Raw genomic sequence first — 19,267 nt, forward strand, 5'->3', positions numbered from 1 at the left:
TTTTTTTTTTTTTTTTTTGTGATGCATAGCATATAGATAAAAAAAATTAATAAAACATCAACAAAATTTATTATTTTTTATTAGTAGTTATGTTCATATCCTGGCGCAACAGTAAAGGCCCAAGTCCAAACAAAAGGCCTAATCCCACGGATTGAGCCTCACTCGGCACCGACTTTCGTCTTACGAAGTCAGTGCTCACCACGACTTGTTCTAAAGAAGTCGAGAATGAGGGTTAGCTGGCAGATAAGCACTCATTCAGATGAGTAACTGCCCCTAAAATCTCTCTAACCACTTCTAGTATCCATATCTTAACCTCCCCAAGATAAAGGGACGGTTAACACCCTAAAAAAGTGGCACTACTTCAACGGTGGTTATTGGTTCACCACTATAAATACACTGACATTCCTCAGGTATCTCTAGGTCCCAATACTCTCCAGACCTGCTTACGCTCTTGCTGACTTAGGCATTGGAGTGTCTTTGCAGGTACCACCCCCCATTCTTTCACGCGCACAAGTCGGACGGAGGCCCTCCAGGTGCCGATCCACACGAAGGCCTCCCCTTTCCAACGATTGGACCAACCAACGTCATCCAACCCATTAATCTCCGGTTACCCACCATAACATTGGTGCCGTTGCCGAGGACACGAGAGATCAACCAGTGATGGCGGACAGATCCCCCGAAGAGGGTCATGTAGAATCAGATTCTGAACAAGAGAATCTGGACACCGGAAACAATGACGCAGACTTGACCCTTCACCAGGGAACCAACGATCAGCACAGAGAAGGTACCTCCGGAGTCAAAAATCCGAAGGTGAATTCTTCAGAAGGGCGCGAATCGGAGAAAGATGGACCATCCTATGCAACTGAACTCATGGGATTAGTCCACGTCCACCAAAGTCGCCTGGAACAGTTAGAACAAGAACGGGAGTGACAAAGGGAGACTGAGAAGAACCTAAAAGAGGAGATGGAACGACGAAAAGAGTTAGAAAGGAAACTCTTGAAGTTAGAATCCTTCCTCAAAGGTCGGAACTCCCATGACGAACGAGAAGAACCGCCCTTAGGAGGGGAGGATCCTTTCAGCGAGGACATAATGAGGGCAAAAGTTCCAAGGAACTTCAAAAGCCCCGATATGGACCTCTATGACGGAACCACGGATCCGAAGCATCACTTAAGCAATTTCAAAAGTCGGATGTACCTGGCTGATGCTTCCGACGCTACGCGATGCAAAGCTTTCCCGACGACCCTATCGAAAGCGGCGATGAAGTGGTTCGACGGCCTTCCTCCGAGGTCGGTCACCAGTTTTGAAGACCTCTCAAGAAAGTTTTTGATGAGGTTCTCTATCCAGAAAGACAAAGTGAAACATGCGCCGAGCCTTCTGGGAATAAAGCAGGAGGTCGGAGAATCCTTACGAGCCTATATGGAAAGGTTCAACAAAGCATGTTTAGAGATCCAAGACCTGCCCACCGAGACAGTCATAATGGGGTTAGTCAATGGGCTTAGAGAAGGTCCCTTTTCACAGTCCATATCCAAAAGACACCCCATCTCCTTAAGTGATGTGCAGGAAAGAGCTGAAAAGTACATCAACATGGAGGAAAATGCTAAGCTGAGAGATCTGAGTTGGCGACCTGGGCACCTCCCCTCAACAAAAGAAAGGGAGAGGGAAACCAAGAAAAAGGAAGAACTCGGTCTCGATAGACCAAGGAAATATCACTCTTATACTCCTCTAAAGGTTTCTATAGTGGATGTATACAGAGAAATTTGCAATACTGAAAGGCTGCCACCTCCCAGACCCATTAAAAATAAAAGGGGGGGGGGGAGCCGCAGCGACTACTGTGAGTACCATAAAATATATGGTCACTCCACAAACAACTGTTACGACCTTAAAAATGTGATAGAAAAGCTAGCTAGAGAAGGTCGGCTTGACAAATATCTCTTAGAAAGGTCGGACAGTCGTGGGAAGAGAAAGCGAGATGATATGGATAGAAGAGACCCACCACCGCAGACTCCAGAGAGACATATCCATATGATCTCAGGAGGGTTCGTGGGAGGGGGACTCACCAAATACTTTCGTAAAAGGCATCTCAAGAGAGTCTACCAGGTCGGAGGAGAATCACCCGACTTCCCTACCATTTCATTCACAAAAGAAGATGGGCAAGGAATAATCCCTGGACACGATGATCCAGTGGTAATAACTATGATCCTAGCAAATGCCCATCTCCACAGAACCCTAGTAGACCAAGGAAGCTCAGCGGACATCCTTTTTAAGCCCGCTTTTGACAAACTAGGGTTGGATGAGAAAGAATTAAGAGCTTACCCCGACACCTTATACGGATTAGGCGACACGCCAATAAAATCACTAGGATTTCTACCCTTACACACTACCTTTGGAAAAGGGGAAAATCCAAAACTCTGAGTATACACTTCATAGTCATCGATGTAGGGTCAGCATATAATGCTTTAATCGGCAGAGTTACCCTTAATCGACTCAGAGCGGTGGTATCCACTCCCCACCTTTGTATGAAATTCCCGACCTCGGCGGGGATAGCAACGGTAAGGGGAGATCAGAAATTGGCAAGGAAATGCTACAATGAAAGCCTAAACCTGAGAGAAAAAGGCAGAGAAGTTAACACAATAGAGCTCGGTGGCGCAAGGGCTAGAGAAGAGCTGCGACCACAACCGGGAGGAAAAACCGAGGAGATACAGGTCGGTAAAGAGGAAGGAAAAAATACTCACATAGGAGTCAACCTAGGGGAAACCCTAAAACAAGGATTGACTAAGCTCCTAAGAGACAACTCCGACCTCTTTGCCTGGAAGGCCTCCGATATGCCTGGGATAAACCCCGAGCTCATGGCCCACAAGCTCTCGGTCTACCCGGGGTCCCGACCTGTACAACAAAGAAGACGCAAGCTCGGCCTAGAACGAGCCCTGGTAGTAGAAGAACAAGTACAGGTGCTCCTAGAAGCCGGCTTCATCAGAGAAGTCAAGTACCCAACATGGCTAGCCAATGTAGTGCTAGTCAAAAAACAAAATGACAAATGGAAAATGTGCGTCGACTATACCGACTTAAATAAGGCATGTCCCAAGGACCCTTATCCGCTACCAAGTATTGATACCCTAGTAGACTCCAGCTCGGGGTATCAATACTTGTCGTTCATGGATGCCTACTCGGGGTATAACCAAATCCCGATGTATGAGCCGGACCAGGAAAAGACATCCTTCATCATGCCCAGAGCAAATTTTTGCTATGTGGTCATGCCATTTGGATTAAAAAATGCAGAGGCCACATACCAAAGGCTGATGAACAAAGTGTTTGCCCCCCACCTTGGGAGCCTAATGGAAGTATACGTCGACGACATGCTGGTGAAAACCAAGAAAAAAGTCGACCTCTTGTTAGACCTCTCGCGAGTCTTCGACACCATAAGGTTACACGGGATGAGATTAAATCCCGCAAAGTGTGCCTTCGCGGTAGAGGCGGGAAAATTTCTAGGGTTCATGCTGACACAAAGAGGGATTGAAGCCAATCCCGATAAATGTAGAGCTATCTTGGAAATGAAAAGCCCGACCTGTTTAAGAGAGGTCCAGCAGCTAAATGGCCGACTTGCAGCCCTCTCTAGATTCTTGGCAGGATCAGCACTAAAATCCCTTCCACTGTTTTCCTTATTGAGAAAGGGATGTCAGTTCGAATGGACTCCTGAATGCGAGGAGGCATTTCAGGAGTTCAAAAGATTCTTGAGCCAACCTCCGATTCTGACCCGACCTGCAGCTGGAGAAGACCTCGTTCTATATTTATCTATAGCAGACAAGGCTGTCGCGTCAGCCCTGATAAGAGAAGACAAGGTCGGCCAGCATCCAGTATATTTCATCAGCAAAGTTCTACAAGGACCCGAGCTAAGATACCACAAACTAGAGAAGTTTGCCTACTCCTTAGTAGTAGCCTCACGAAGGCTACGGCCTTACTTTCAGGCTCATACAGTAAGAATCCGCATGAACCAACCCATAAAGTAAATCCTCCAAAAAACGGATGTCGCAGGAAGAATGGTTCAATGGGCAATAGAGCTCTCCGAGTTCGACTTGATGTATGAAACTCGGACGGCGATTAAAGCCCAGTGCCTCACCGACTTCATCGCAAAATACGCAGGAGATCAAGAGGAAAAGCCAACTACATGGGAACTCTATGTAGATGAATTCTCAAATAAGACAGGAAGCGGTGCAGGCATAATATTAGTAGATGAAAGAGGAACCCAAATAGAGGTTTCCCTCAAGTTCGAATTCCCAGCTTCAAATAATCAGGCAGAGTATGAAGCCCTGATTGCTGGATTGAAGCTAGCAGAAGAAGTCGGTGCTACAAAGGTGATGGTATACAGCGACTCACAAGTGGTGACCTCCCAGATAAGTGGAGAGTATTAGGCAAAGGACCCAAATATGAAGAGGTACTTCGAAAAACTCTGGAACACCTTGGGCGCTTTGCAGAAACCGAGGTCAAACACATAACTTGGGATCTTAATAGCAGAGCAGACGCCCTATCCAAGCTGGCAAGTACCAAGCCAGGAGGGAATAACAGAAGCCTGATCCAGGAAACTCTCCAGGAACCCTCCGTGGTAAAAGTAGAAGACAAACAAGAGGTCCTTGAGGTAGCCGGTTTAAACCTCGGATGGATGAACCCCTTGGTCGAATACATGAAATTCGACATTCTTCCCAAAGAGGAAAAAGAGGCTAAGAAAATCCGGAGGGAAGCACAACATTACACTTTGGTGAGAAATATTCTCTACAAAAGGGGGATATCAACGCCATTGTTAAAGTGCGTACCGACCTCAAGGACCACCGAGGTGTTAGAGGAAGTTCACAGTGGGATCTGCAGAAATCATCTCGGAGCAAGGTCACTAGCCAGGAAAGTGATCCGAGCTGGATTCTACTGGCCGACCTTGCAGAAAGATGCCACAGAATTTGTGAAAAAGTGTCAACCATGTCAGATACATGTAAATTTCCATGTGGCTCCCCCGGAAGAGCTCATCAGTATCACTTCTCCATGGCCCTTTGCAAAATGGGGAATGGATTTGTTAGGTCCTTTTCCCCAAGCACCAGGACAAGTCAAATACCTGATCGTGGGAATAGATTACTTCACAAAGTGGATAGAAGCAGAACCATTGGCCACCATCACCGTTCAAAGAAGTCGGAGGTTCCTCTACAAAAATATCACCACAAGATATGGGATACCTTATTCTATTACTACAGATAATGGAACCCAGTTCACCGACTCTACCTTTAGAAGCCTAGTAGCCAGTATGAAAATCAAACACCAGTTCACCTCGGTAGAACATCCGCAAGCCAATGGACAAGGCGAGACAGCCAACAAAGTCATACTGGCAGGACTGAAGAAAAGATTACAAGATGCAAAAGGAGCCTGGGCTGAGGAGCTCCCACAAGTGCTATGGGCTTACAGGACAACCCCCCAATCCGCCACTGGAGAAACGCCATTCCGACTAGTCTATGGCATAGAAGCCATGATACCAATAGAAATCAATGAACAAAGCCCAAGGGTGATTCTCCATGACGAGATCGGAAATATACAGGGGCATAAAGAGGAGCTCGATTTGCTCCCCGAAGTCCGAGAAGAAGCCCAGATAAAAGAAGCAGCGTTGAAGCAAAGGATGACTACAAGGTACAACAAAAAAGTCATTCGAAGAACATTTGCCCCGAATGACTTGGTCTTGATCAGAAACGACATTGGAGTCAACAAATCAGGGGAAGAAAAACTCGCTGCTAATTGGAAGGGACCATACAAAGTCAATGAGGTCTTAGGAAAAGGTTATTATAAAGTGACCGATCTGAACGGCACCGAGTTACCGAGGCCGTGGCATGCTTGTAATATGAAAAAGGTACTACAGTTAAAAGCGAACTCTACTCCCTGATGTACTCTTTTCCCAACTTCATGATTTTTTCCCAAAATAAAAGGGTTTTTTTCTGGAGAAGGGTTTTTAACGAGGCATCATAGTAGAGGCTAAGGGAAATAGGTTGTCAAAAGCCCTTAGTAGCAGTAAGGTACCCCCCCCAATAATAAAAGATCTTTTTACAAATATCTCTTATAAATTCCTTCTTGTTTTCTCTTTTTTCTACGAAACGCGCCGACTTAAGCTCGACAAAACGTGAAAATCCCATGAACCGACCTAGATGGTCGTCAGGATAAAACGACGAGGTACAAGTCGGTGTAAAGAGGTTATATGAGTTGATCGTAAGAAACTCGGAGACAATCCGACTCATAAGTCGAAATAAAAACCCGAGTAGAAAAGCTCGGAAACACTTCAACCCGTAAATCGGAATGAAGAACCGAGTAGAAGAAAAACGCATCGCAAAAATAACCTAAGACATAAAAGCTCAATAAACCACAAAGTTGAGCATAAAGGAATAATGGAAAAGAGAGATCGAAAAAACCTAAGCCCAAAAGACTGTCAAGCTCATAAAGACGAGCCAAAGAAAAGGTTTTCCAAGAAAAAGGTCGGAAAAATTCTCTAAAGTACCAAACAAAAACAGAAAAGCATGCACACGAAAGGTAACTTAAACTCTTATCCAAAAAAGGGTATTTATTTTTTGTTAACTTAAAACCCTTATTAAAAAAGGGTATTATCAAATGTTTTGTTTACAGCCTTAAAAGGCCAAAAAGAAAATTGTTCAGTAAACCACCAACAAACAACAAATAAAAGAGTTTAAAAAGGGGGGACCCACAGGCCGGGCCCCCATATAGCCAACAAAATCACTTTTTCAAAGGAGTAGACGGATCACCACCAGAAGGAGTAGTAGGAGCAGCATCGGGACCAGGGAGAGAGGCATCCATAGGAGATGAAGAGGAAGTCAGAGGAACTACGGAAGTGCTCGGAGCATCCTTTGGGCGAGGAGGGGACTCAATAATCCTCTGCCCCCGAGTCTTCAATTCTGACTCGGAAATGATCACGGGAGCAGGGGGATCCACTATGGCACCATCGATAACGACCTTATCAGGATCCAAAGGAGAAAGATCCAAGTCAGGAGCGATGACTCCGACTTGCTCCTTAAAAATCCTCCAAGCTTCCTCGGCCCCGTCAGCAATCGAGTCCTCCAACTCGGCATATGCGTTCCGAGAATTCAGCAGATCCTTCCTCACAGACACAAGATCTTCAAATAAACTTTGATAACTCTCCTGTGCTGTTTTCCTCAAGCCCATCTCCATGTTGCATTAAGCTTGCAACTTACTCTCCTTCTCCCGGAGGCTATCTCTCTCCTCCCTCAGCTTGGCGACTTCCTCCTTCAACTCCCTCTCATGCTCTTGATATATAAGAAGCCTTTCTTCCAGCTCTTCAACCTTGGAGGTTAAATCCAAAGAGCTGAGAGGAGTCTTCTAAAAAATATCTAAGAGTTTACCACAAACGCCCGCCGCCCTGAGACCCTCCTTAGCCAGAGTGGTAAGGTGGTTCCGAACAGAAACATCATCCATACTTATACGAGCATGGGGGTAGATGTACTTTCGGACGAATGCAAGATCATCCGCTTTAACCTCACCTTCAAAAGAAGAGCCAGACTCTAAAGTCTTATGCTTCTTCTTCTCTGGCTCAGGAAGAGGTTGGGCGGAGGGGGGTGGTCGAGATGAAGCTGAAGAAGAAATCACAATGGGCTGAGAAGGAGTCCCCGTGTTCCGGGAAGGAGGAGGAGGAGGAGAGACAATCGCCTTGGTGCCACCAGTCCTGGCTCGATACCCCACCTTGGCCTCCTGGACTCTTTGGTAAGATTCCTGAGCGTTCTTCTTCGCCATTTCTGCAAAAACAAGTAGTAACTAAAAATCAAACAAGTCGGTACAAGAAATCACGAGTCAGAAACAAATTAGAAAAACAAAAGCTACCTAGTTGCGCCTGGATAAAAGTCGGAGACCCCTAGAGGAATTTCTTAGTGTCCAGATATGGGGCCCTCCCCCACACTTCTCGGAGGAACCCCACAACGGCCGCCTCCACTTCGTCTAGGTCGTCCAGACCATATTTCTCACAGGGGGAGGCCTCCAACCAATACAGGGGAAAGCGAGGTGAAGAACTCTCATCCAAGAAAAAGGGGTGGTGACCCTCTACAACTTGAACTTTGAAAAAATAATTTTTAAAGTCATGAAAGGATTCGTCAAAGAGGGTGAAAACTCTCCGACCTTGTATGGCCCGGAAAGACACCCACTGTTGCTTATTATTTAGCCCACTAAAGGGTTTGGTCATATGAAAAAGATAGAAAAAAATTCTCAGAGAGGTCGGGAACTCCAAAGCCTGGCTGATAAATTGATAAATTTTCAAAAAACCCCAAGAGTTAGGGTGAAGCTGAGTAGGGGCAACTCGGCAGTGACGCAACACAGACATTTCAAAATTTGAAAAAGGAAGAAAAACACCCAAACGAGTGATCATACAATCATACATAAAGAAAAAATGAGGGGCCGCTTCATTGGCCCTCCCAAAGCAAACCCGTCTTCTGGGTCCGGGACTACCAACTCATACTTCGGCTCATCCTCCTCAGAAGTACAAATTCTATGGCGAGTACGAAGGTGGGTGATAAACTCAGTATCGACCGAAGGTTCCTCCCCTAAAACTGTAACATCAACCCACTGGGAAAGGATATCTACGGAAGCCATTTCTTTTCTTAAAAAAGGTGACAAAAACCTACAAGGAAAAAAGAAAAGAAAAATAAAAAAAATACGGTCTCTAAAGGGAGAAAATGCAGAACCAAACAGAAATCTACAAACCAACCTACTTATCTACAAAATAAAGGCATGCAAATATAAGGCATGTTACAGAAGAAGAAAAAGCTAACCTTTATCTGAAAATCAGGATTGGAGGAAGTAAAAGCCTTCGAACACAAGAGTGCAGCACGAACAAAGGAAGAAGAAATTTGAAAAACCGCAGAAACGAAACAACGAAAGAGAGGGAAAGTATTTATAAACATGCTAGGGGCACAATAGTAAAAGCGGGGCAGTCATTAATGAGAATGCACCGTTACCAAGACCATCAATCCCTACGCACATCCCTAACGGACACGACGCTTGATTAGACGTAACTGTCAAAACCAAAAGGTTACGAAAAGTCACGTCGGTTTCAAACCATCACGTCGGTCCTCTAACAAGTCGGCTACGACCCCGAGTAGAATACTCGAACCCAAATCTTGAAAAGAAAATTGGGCTCGAGTAGGGGCACTGTTCATACCCTGGCCCAACAGTAAAGGCCCAGCTCCAAACAAAAGGCCTAATCCCACGGATTGAGCCTCACTCGGCACCGACCTTCGTCTTACGAAGTCGGTGCTCACCACGACTTGTTCTAAAGAAGTCGGGAACGAGGGTTAGCTGGCAGATAAGCACTCATTCAGATGAGTAACTGCCCCTAAAATCTCTCTAACCACTTCCAGTATCCATATCTTAACCTCCCCAAGATAAAGGGACGGTTAACACCCTAAAAAAGTGGCACTACTTCAACGGTGGTTATTGGTTCACCACTATAAATACACTGACATTCCTCAAGTATCTCTAGGTCCCAATACTCTCCAGACCTGCTTACGCTCCTACTGACTTAGGCATTGGAGTGTCTTTGCAGGTACCACCCCCCATTCTTTCACGCGCACAAGTCGGACGGAGGCCCTCCAGGTGCCGATCCACACGAAGGCCTCCTCTTTCCAACGATTGGGCCAACCAACGTCATCCAACCCATTAATCTCCAGTTACCCACCGTAACAAGTTAATTATTAATATTTAAAAAATTAATTAAAATATATTATTAATCTAAGAAATTAAATTAATAATAAAAATAATAATTTTACTAATTTTAGATATTTCTCTTGCAGATAAATTATAGTTATTTTTATGCAAAATAATTTTATTATTAAAAAAAATGTATAGTGCCCATGTATGTTAAGTTCAAGGTGTGTTTTTTTTTGTTAGGATTTGGATTTTCTAAAATAAAGTGTGCTATTTTATCATTTATTTTATAGGTGGGAATATGAGAGAAAAATCATTCAAGAGTGAGAGATCATACTTTACCTTCTAAAGTGAAAATTCAAAATTTAGAGGATCCAAATTCTTATCGTTGTGGTCATTCCATAAATTAGATGCACCGATTTATTTTAAAAAAAATTACAAATTTTATAACGTTGAAATCAAATTATCCAATTTTACTTTTTAAAAATTAAAAAATGATTTCTATATTAGAAAATAAAAAAATTTTAAATATTAAATTCAGACTTATCGAAATATTTATGTAGTGTTTGAAAAAAATTGTATACATTAAAATCAAACCCTTTAATTTTATATTTTTCTTCGTCTCTTATAAATTGAAGTGTTTGATTTGTCTAATAACAATTTTTTAAAAAAATTAATACTATATAAAAAATATCAATTATTCTAATAATAATGCATAACACACAATTTGCATCCGTATTAAAAAAAATAAGCCCCGTTTTTGACTTCCTTTTTTTTTATTTGTTTCCTTTGGGTTTCGGATAACGTGGGAGTCTTCATGTTCTATTGTTTCATGTTATTCTCACTTTCTTGTTTTGTTGTGATCATACGTTTTTTTTGGAGTAATATTTAAGATAATTATTCAATTAACGGTTTTAGAATACTATATCATTATTGATTTATTGTTGACATTTTGCTGTGTTTGGATATTAGAAATTTTATAATGTGGATCGTCTTCGGGTTCTGAGTCTTCCATTTCCACTGTCAACGATGAATGGGATCATTATATACAACAATTGAAGAATATATACTCTGTCACCACGTGCTTAAGGAAATATACATATATTACTTGGTTTCACATGCAAAATTTTATCTTTTTTAGGCAATTTGATAGTACTTAACGAAAAAGTGTTTTGCATTTCTAAACAAAACACTGATTTGTTACTATATACTTACTTATATGTTAAAAGTTTGAAAGAAAAAGAACAGTAAAATTGTCTCAAGGTGAAAAAATAAAGTCAACTAAAAATTAATAACCACCTACTTTATTAGGGTGGCAACATACGCCCTAGCCGTATATATCTAGTCCGACTCAATTTAATTAGATAGGGTTATTAATCCGATTCGCAACAAATATTGTACAATGCGAATTAAGACTCAGTCCCATCCGATTAATCCGCACTCTATATATATTATATATTTATATAAAAATATATTTTGAGTGAATATTGTATCAAAGATCTTTCACTAAATACAAAATATTTTTATTAGTCACTAAGAGAAGATCATTTATTAATAATTTAATATATTTTTTATTTTACATAAAAATAAATTTTATTTTAAATTATCATAAAATTATATAATAATATTATATCTTTTTAATAACTCACAAGTAAGATTAAATATCCGTAAATTAAGAAGGAATATAATTAAAATTAGAATATGCTCAACTCACATATAAACCTAAAGTTGAATTCAAACTCTACTTTACCTGTCCATTACTAGTGCTATACTACACTATAATGTAGACTAAAATTGTTCTTGTTTTCTTTTTTTTTTTCCCTATTTTTTATCAATATGGAAAAAAAGTAGGTTAGATTATGCCTAGATGCATTGAGGCATATGTATTATACGTAAACTATATATACTAGGTTTTTTTTTGGAGGTGAGGGAGTTAACTGTAATAGCTAGCTTAAGTTTGACATGTAAATATCTTCACTAGACCTTTTGACTTGTTGGGATTCTAGGACTTATGACTAGCCTTTTAATTTTTATGAGAATATAAAGATAAAAGTTCACACAGTTCAAATGCTTATTTAGGAGCGTACCCCGTAAATATAAAATAATGACGATTTTTTTTTTAATTATAATAAACAGAAATATTTAAGATAACTATTTAAATGAAGATGATAAAAATATCTTTTTATAAAAAAACTTTATTTAAAAGTGTGATTTATTTATTTAGTTACACTTTAAACAAAGACAATATTTTTATAAATATTAAAATCTAACCATACAATCTATCATTTAAAGGTCAAAAGAAAATATTTATATAAAAATAATTATAAAATTTTCATTGTAATATCACTAATATTTAATATATAAAGGATATATATCACGCAAATCAATATCTCATGCATAAATAATTGTTTAAGTATTTTATTATGACTAAAAAATTTTAATATGAATTTTAGAGGTGTACTTTACGTGAAAATGAAAGTTTTTGGTGTATACACAGGTGGGTAGACGTTGCAGGCAGGTAACGTATTGAGTTAACACGCAACTAATGCGTTAGACACGTGGCACAATCGTATGCAACACGTAGATAATGTGTTGCTATATGGCGCACATCTATTCAATGCAGGTAACGTGTTGTCACGTGGTGCACATCCATTCAACACGCAGGCAGATAACGTATTGAACTGCTTTTCTGATATCTTCACAACTCTATAAAACATCCCAAACACCCATATTTAAACAAAACACCATTTTTTTTCCATATCTAAAATAATTTCTGTTTCATTATTCTATTAAAAAATTTAATATATAGAACCTTTTACAATTTGAGACGCTAGTGTGTGCTTACTTTATAAGTTTTTGTAATAAATAAAAAAAAATAAATATACACATGAAGAGTTACGCAGAAGATAGAATTATATACAAATAATTAAATTAATATTTAAAGTGGTCCTAAATTTGTATATGTAGTCAAGTTTTAATATCGTTTCTGAACTTAAAATTGTTTTAAATTTTTCTTTTAATTTAACAACGATCTTCTTAAGATACTTTTCGGTGACGAAATGATGATGTGGTTAGACGGAGACCAAGTTAAAAGCTATGCTAGACTGATAAAACATCATTGTTTCATTTTTGGTGTTCAAATAGAACGTAAACGACATCGTTTAGAATATTTTGAGGGGTTTTAACATATGTTGGAGTTAAAACCCCTCAAAATACTTTAAAGGACGTCATTCATGTTCTATTTGCACGCCAAAAATAAAACGGCGACATTTTACTAATATATCATGGCTTCTAGCATCGCATCCATCCAATCACGTCATTATTTTGTCACCGGAAAGTATTTCAGAGATGACTGTTATTAAGTTGAGAGATAAATTTAAGACAATTTTAAATTCAGGGACGATATTGAAGTTCAACTACGAATGACCACTTTGAGTATTAACTCCAAATAATTGTAACACAATGTTTATGCCATTGGCCACATTTATTATATCTTTAAAAGTTTTCTATCTCTATTAGTAAAAACTTACATCTCTTACGTTTTTTTAATTTGATACTCTATAGTCGGGTGTGTCTAAAACAAGTTTAGTAATTTTGTGCGTATTGGATGCACCATTTTTTATTAATTATTAGATTTTATTAAATAAAAATTAAATGATATTATTAAAGGCATAGTTATCAAAATCGAACTAGCAATTGATCTGACTAAATTACTGAGTCACTGGATTAATGGTTCAATTGGTGAATCATTGGTCGAACTATTTGACCCGGTAATAATTAAATAGATATATACAGTTATAATAAAATTTAAAATTTTGATGCATTATATTTAATTATGTTACGCTATATCAGCAAAAATAATTATTTTTTATATTAACCGTATGAATAGTTATTCAAAAAACGAAAGTGATTGAATAATTATATAAAATATTTTATACTGTTAATATATCAAAATTAAACTATAAAATAAATAAATACAATATTATTATGGAAGATCAAAAATAATATTTTATATTATTCAAATTGTATTGTTTTAAATTAAATATATAATTACTTTTAGTATAATATATATAATTATAAGTCTTTAACATAACTTAATAAGCGCATTGGCGTTGCTTTTATAATATATATAATTATAAACACTAGTAGTATTAAAGTCATCCATGGCACCACTTATGCGTCATGGAGGTACGTGGATGGAACATTGACCCGTCGGGTCAAATATGTCCGATTTAAATTGGTTTTCTGTAGGTCAATTATAAAAATGGTTAAAAGAGTAATTCAAATTGGTTTAAAATTTAATTCACTAATTTTTTAGTCGAACCAACGAATTTGATGACTATGATTAAAAGAGAATATTAATAGACTTTATAAATATAAAACATATTAGTATATATATATATATATATATATATATATATATATATATATATATATATATATTTTGATATATAATGTTTTAAAAATAAGAAGTATAATCTTTTATTTTAAAATAAACAAATATAAAATATGTAAATACATATAAAAATAATTTTTATTTATTAATATTAATTATTATGTAGTCTAGAATATCTCTACATCCATGTAAATAATTTATTCAAATTATCCAAGTTCCTTTTCCTAGACACGCCTTCCCCACACCCTCACTCGTTTGTCATACACGTGCAGCATATAACGTAAAGCTTCTCTGCTACGTGATAAACCTTTTACTCACCGTAAACCTTCTGCTACAACCTAAACCTTGTTCTCTGCTCGTGTTTTCGTTCTTCTTCTTCTTCTTCTTCTTCTTCAAAGTAATAAGCTTCGTCGTTCTCCTCTATTCGCATTTTCTTTATTGTTCTTCTTTATTGAATTGCATTGACTTCAACGTAATAAGCTTCGTCATTTTTCTTCTTTTTTGTTTTCTTCTTCGATCTTCACTTCTGAATCGAAACAATGAATGATTCAACTTCAAATCAGTTGAATGAGAACGATTTGGATTATTCTTCTGAAACGAATCATGCTGATGAGGTTTGGATTATTCAATTTTGAATAGAATTGAATGGAATGCAATTGTTAATTTTATTTGAATTAAATTTAATGGACATAGGTGTTTTTGAATCTGATTTGAATTGAATTGATAATATATAAATTGTAGACAGAGGTGTTTCGAATTTGATTTTCTATAATGGATTATGTTTCGTTCACTCAGTACTATAGAATTGTTTCACCATGAGTACGTGTTTCGGTTCACTATACAGAAAGCTGTTTGAATTTGATTTTATATAATGATTTATGTTTCGTTCACTGAGTATTATATAATTGTTTCTCCATAATGACGTTTTCAGTTCATTATGCAGACCAGGTGTGTTATGGATGAAAATTTTGTCCCAAAGGTGGGGATGATTTTCAAGACACTAGAAGAAGCTGGAAAGTTCTATAAACATTATTCCAAACTTGCTGGTTTTTCTACGAAAATAAGGAACACGACTCAGAAGGGAGACAAGGTTAAGAATCAACTAATCATATGCAGCAGAGAGGAGAGGTGGAAATCCAAGATATCTCTAACTTTGAAAACAAACCACTCAGCCGGGTTAAACTATCCAGCCAGGATCTATGTACACATAATGAAGGACGTTAGTCTTTGGACAATTTCTAAAGTCGTTTTAAATCACTCACATCCCTGCTATCCAGACCGGGCAGAGATGCTCAAACAACACAGGGAGTTAAGCATGTTTGTGTGTTGCACCATCAAAACCAATGAGGAAGCCGGAATCAGACCAAGCAAAACTTACCAATCCTTTGTAGCAGCAGCCGGCAGCCACCGTGAACCAGGTTTTATAGAAAAAGCTGTGAGAAATTACATCACAAGGGAAGTAAGGAATGTTTCCAAACAAGAGGATGCCAAAGAATTCAGGAAGTACCTACTAAGAATGAAAGAGAAGAACAAAAAATTCTTTTTCGAGCTCAACCTCAAAGGCGATCACTCCATTAAACATGCATTCTAGGCCGTCGCATGAAGCAGGGCCGCATGCTAGTATTTCGGAGATGCGGTTTCATTTAAAACCACCTACAACATAAACAAGTATTCCGTTTAGTCACGTATAGTTTTAGGTTCAGTGAATTTACAAATTTTGGTTCAACACTATTTGGGTGCATCCATTTATGCTGGTACAATCTGGTTTTAGGTTCTTTTGTAGGTGTGAATCACCACGGTCAGTCGACACTTCTCGGATGCACACTGATGAAAAATGAGGACATCCAATCATTCAAATGGCTATTCGAGTGTTGGCTCCATTGCATGGGAGGTAAGGCACCAAAAGGCATTCTTACCAACCAATGTGCATCGATGCAAAGGGCAATTGAGATGTGCATGCCAACAACATGTCGTTTGGAACTCGTACACGAGAGACTCATTCGACAGAAACTGGAACGATTTTCTCACAAAGTACGGCCTCGGAGGCAACAAGTGGCTCTTAGGTAACTGAGGTTTTAATTTAAATTATTTTCATGCCCATACCTTTTTGTTTCAAACCATGCACAGGTTTTGGTTTACCACAGCGTATTGGTTTGGTTCATTCTGCAGAGCTGTACAAGGATCGGCATATATGGATTCCAATTTACCTGGATGACGATTCTGGGGCAAGATGAGAAGCACACAAAGGAGCGAGAGCATGCAAGCATTTTTCAACAAGTTTATCACATGCAACAGCTCCCTGAGACAATTCGTGAAATAATACGACAATTGCCTAGCAAGCAGAGAGCAAAGAGAGAGAGAATTTGACGCTGCAGATTTTCACATCGTGATACCGTACCCAACAAAATCAGTAACAGAGGCCCAGTTTCAGCACGTGTATACCCATGAGAAGTTCAGGGAAGTTCAAGCACAATTCAGAGGTAAAATGAACTGCATCACAAGATCAATGCATTTTACCCTAGGTTTCATAATAGACGAAGTCGTAGAGCAGGTTTCCAACTCCAAATTCAACAAGTTTTTTGTTACCTACGACGCAGTATCTCAAGAGGTAAAGTGCCAGTGCTTGCTGTTCGAGTCAAGGGGCATACTATGCCGCCATTCCCTGAGCGTCCTAAGCTTCAAGAAAGTGGATAACGTGGCACCAAAATACATACTGGAATACTGGAGTAAGAACATAAAGAGGAGGCACACACACATTAAGAAAAGCCAAGACGAGCCTCTACTGGAGCCGAGAAGCAAGGGATTGGATGATTTGGTGTTTTGGTCGCACAATATATGCGAATTTGCATCTGAGTCCGAGGAGCTGACCGAAATTCTACACCGGACATTTGACAAGGTCATGGTCGAGATGCAAGAATATCAATAGAGAAGCAAAGAGATGCAGCAACCAAGTATGATGCATGTCTGGTCCTATATGAGCTCATGCGTCGGTTGGCTACCCGCAGCCCAACGTTACCCAGCACAAGTCCGGATATGGCTACTCCACTGGGTCGATCGTGCACCGGTGCCCAAAATACAATTGCGGCACTAATAAAGAATGGCTCAAAAATATAAGGTGCTCCCAGTGAGTAACAGTCCATATGGCAGGCGTCCCCATGTTCATATAATCTCTGGCCAGGCGGGATGGAAGTCCGCTCTGCCAGGTACTTCTTAGCACATTGGGTTTTACAGTTTCTTCTTTCGTGGCACATCTCAATAGAATTTATTTCTAAGGGACTTCTCTTTTCTTTTTATAAAAACTTGTGCTCGGATCTTTCTTAAAATGTCTCAACATTGTCACATTTTACTATTTTGCCATTTTTATTTAACTTTTCTTTTTACTGTTTTCTTTTGGTTTTTAATGACACTTTCACTCCCAATGTTATTATTTTACCATTGTATCTTCATATTTTTCCTAATATACCTTTTCTCCTTGATTAAGTTAATTATTCATTTTTAATTTGACTTTATACCTGAAATTACTAATATGCCCCTAAGTTCTCTAGTTTTTACTGTTTAACCTTATTTAGTATCAAATTTTACCGGATTAATCTTATTAGTTGCCTATGATTAAAATTATTCCTAATAATTTTATTTAATGCCAATTTTCATCCTAAGGGACCTAAAACCAAATTTATCCTTTATTAATTTTATTTACTTATTTTAGTTACTACTTTTTACTGTTTTACTTCTAACTTTTATTAAAGCTTTTATTTAGGCCCAAAACTTTTTTATAATTATAATCTTAACCCAAATAATTTATATAATTGTTACTAATGATATTGAATTCAGAATTTTACTTATTTTTCATTTAAATTACATCTTTAATTCTTTTTTTACCCAAAAATGACCATAACACCCTTTTAACCTTTCCTCCCTTGTTCCATAGGATTAAAAATATTTTTGTAACAACTTTTTAATACTTTTTCTATCATAATTTTCGTGCTTTTAGTGACTGAAAATTTTAGAGGTGCAATTTTTATATTTTTTTTTTTACTTTTTTGTGACGTTTAAAGCTTGAAACTTAAAGCCCAAGCGCTTCTATGCTTCCGGCTGTTTTCACACAAAATCCAGAGGTAATACAACAGTAACTTACACATATTTAGCAAGCTAAAATAGTGGTAACTCACAAAATTTCTAGAAATTCAAAACAAGCATAAATTCACCACAAAGTGGCTCATATAAGCACCGAAAATAAACACAACCATACTCTAACTAATCCTAACCCTTACCTCTTATGTAATTTAGTTAGTAAACCTTTTTCACACTAGAAAATGTGCATACAAGGGCAGAAACACAGCTGGTGGTGGTGAGTTTCGTTTTTGGGCCTAAAGTGTCACAAAACGTCAAAATTCAACCACGGTGTACTTGAAACTCCTTAACTCCTTAGGTGTGCTCCATGGGTGATTCAAGAGGAGTTTCCTATACATGGAGTAGAGTAAGGATTCATCATGGTTACTGTTTCTTTTTAAAAGAAAAAGAAAAGGAGAAAGAACAAGAGTTTACCTAACCGAATTTGGTATAAATACAAAGATTGGCAAAAACGGACAAAAGTTTGTGCTTGTATGGTTTGAGTCCTTGAAGAACACTTGAAGAATAGTATATGAATGGTGATATAAGGGGCTGAAAATATAGGTAGTATGTGCAAAATTTTCTCTGTTCCTCCTCTCTCACTTACGGTTCTTATCTCTCTCTTTATGGTAAAATGTTATTGAATTTTTGCTTGGTAATTGGCTTAAATAAAATTTCAAATCTAACCTAATTAAATGTGGTAAAAGAGGGCTGGAAAAATTAGAGATAAATGGGCTGATAGCAGGAGAGAAGGAGCGTGATTTCGAGAAAACACAGTCAGCATCATAATGACGTGTTTATCTGCAGTTAACCGCGGTTAATTAGTCGTGGTTAAAACATAGCAGAGTGGGATGAGAGGTTGGGATAATCTTGGCCCAGAGGCTAAGAGAGGGAGGCCGAGTTAATTGGGTAGCAAGCAAGAGGATTCGGGGCCTCTAGGAGTCATTTGCAATACTAGGCAGAAATTCGGCTCAGATAACTTTTACCAGATAGTAAAACAATTAATGGCTAATATCTATTCTTAAAGAAGTAAATCATGAAGAGATAGCTAATATAAATCTAGAGACACATTTAATTGAA

The 19,267-nt window shown here is 38.4% G+C and overlaps 1 protein-coding gene across 1 annotated transcript; it reads left to right on the plus strand.

The window, feature by feature from the left end:
* Positions 1-14,616: 14,616 nt before the first annotated feature.
* LOC130957364 (protein FAR-RED IMPAIRED RESPONSE 1-like) lies at positions 14,617-17,003 on the plus strand. The gene is made up of 4 exons (XM_057884228.1): positions 14,617-14,691; positions 15,009-15,495; positions 15,849-15,968; positions 16,414-17,003. Exons 1-4 carry the CDS (start codon positions 14,617-14,619, stop codon positions 17,001-17,003), a joined length of 1,272 nt encoding a protein of 423 aa, XP_057740211.1.
* Positions 17,004-19,267: the final 2,264 nt, after the last annotated feature.

The sequence above is a fragment of the Arachis stenosperma genome, chromosome 10, assembly GCF_014773155.1.
Source record: "Arachis stenosperma cultivar V10309 chromosome 10, arast.V10309.gnm1.PFL2, whole genome shotgun sequence".
In the NCBI taxonomy this organism is placed as follows: domain Eukaryota; kingdom Viridiplantae; phylum Streptophyta; class Magnoliopsida; order Fabales; family Fabaceae; genus Arachis; species Arachis stenosperma.

Coding starts and splice junctions, on each gene's coding strand:
- LOC130957364 (XM_057884228.1), top strand. CDS start 14,617: ATGAATGATTCAACTTCAAATCAGTTGAATGAGAACGATTTGGATTAT. Junction 14,692..15,008: donor AAACGAATCATGCTGATGAG/GTTTGGATTATT, acceptor TGACGTTTTCAG/TTCATTATGCAGACCAGGTG. Junction 15,496..15,848: donor CGGCAGCCACCGTGAACCAG/GTTTTATAGAAA, acceptor ATCTGGTTTTAG/GTTCTTTTGTAGGTGTGAAT.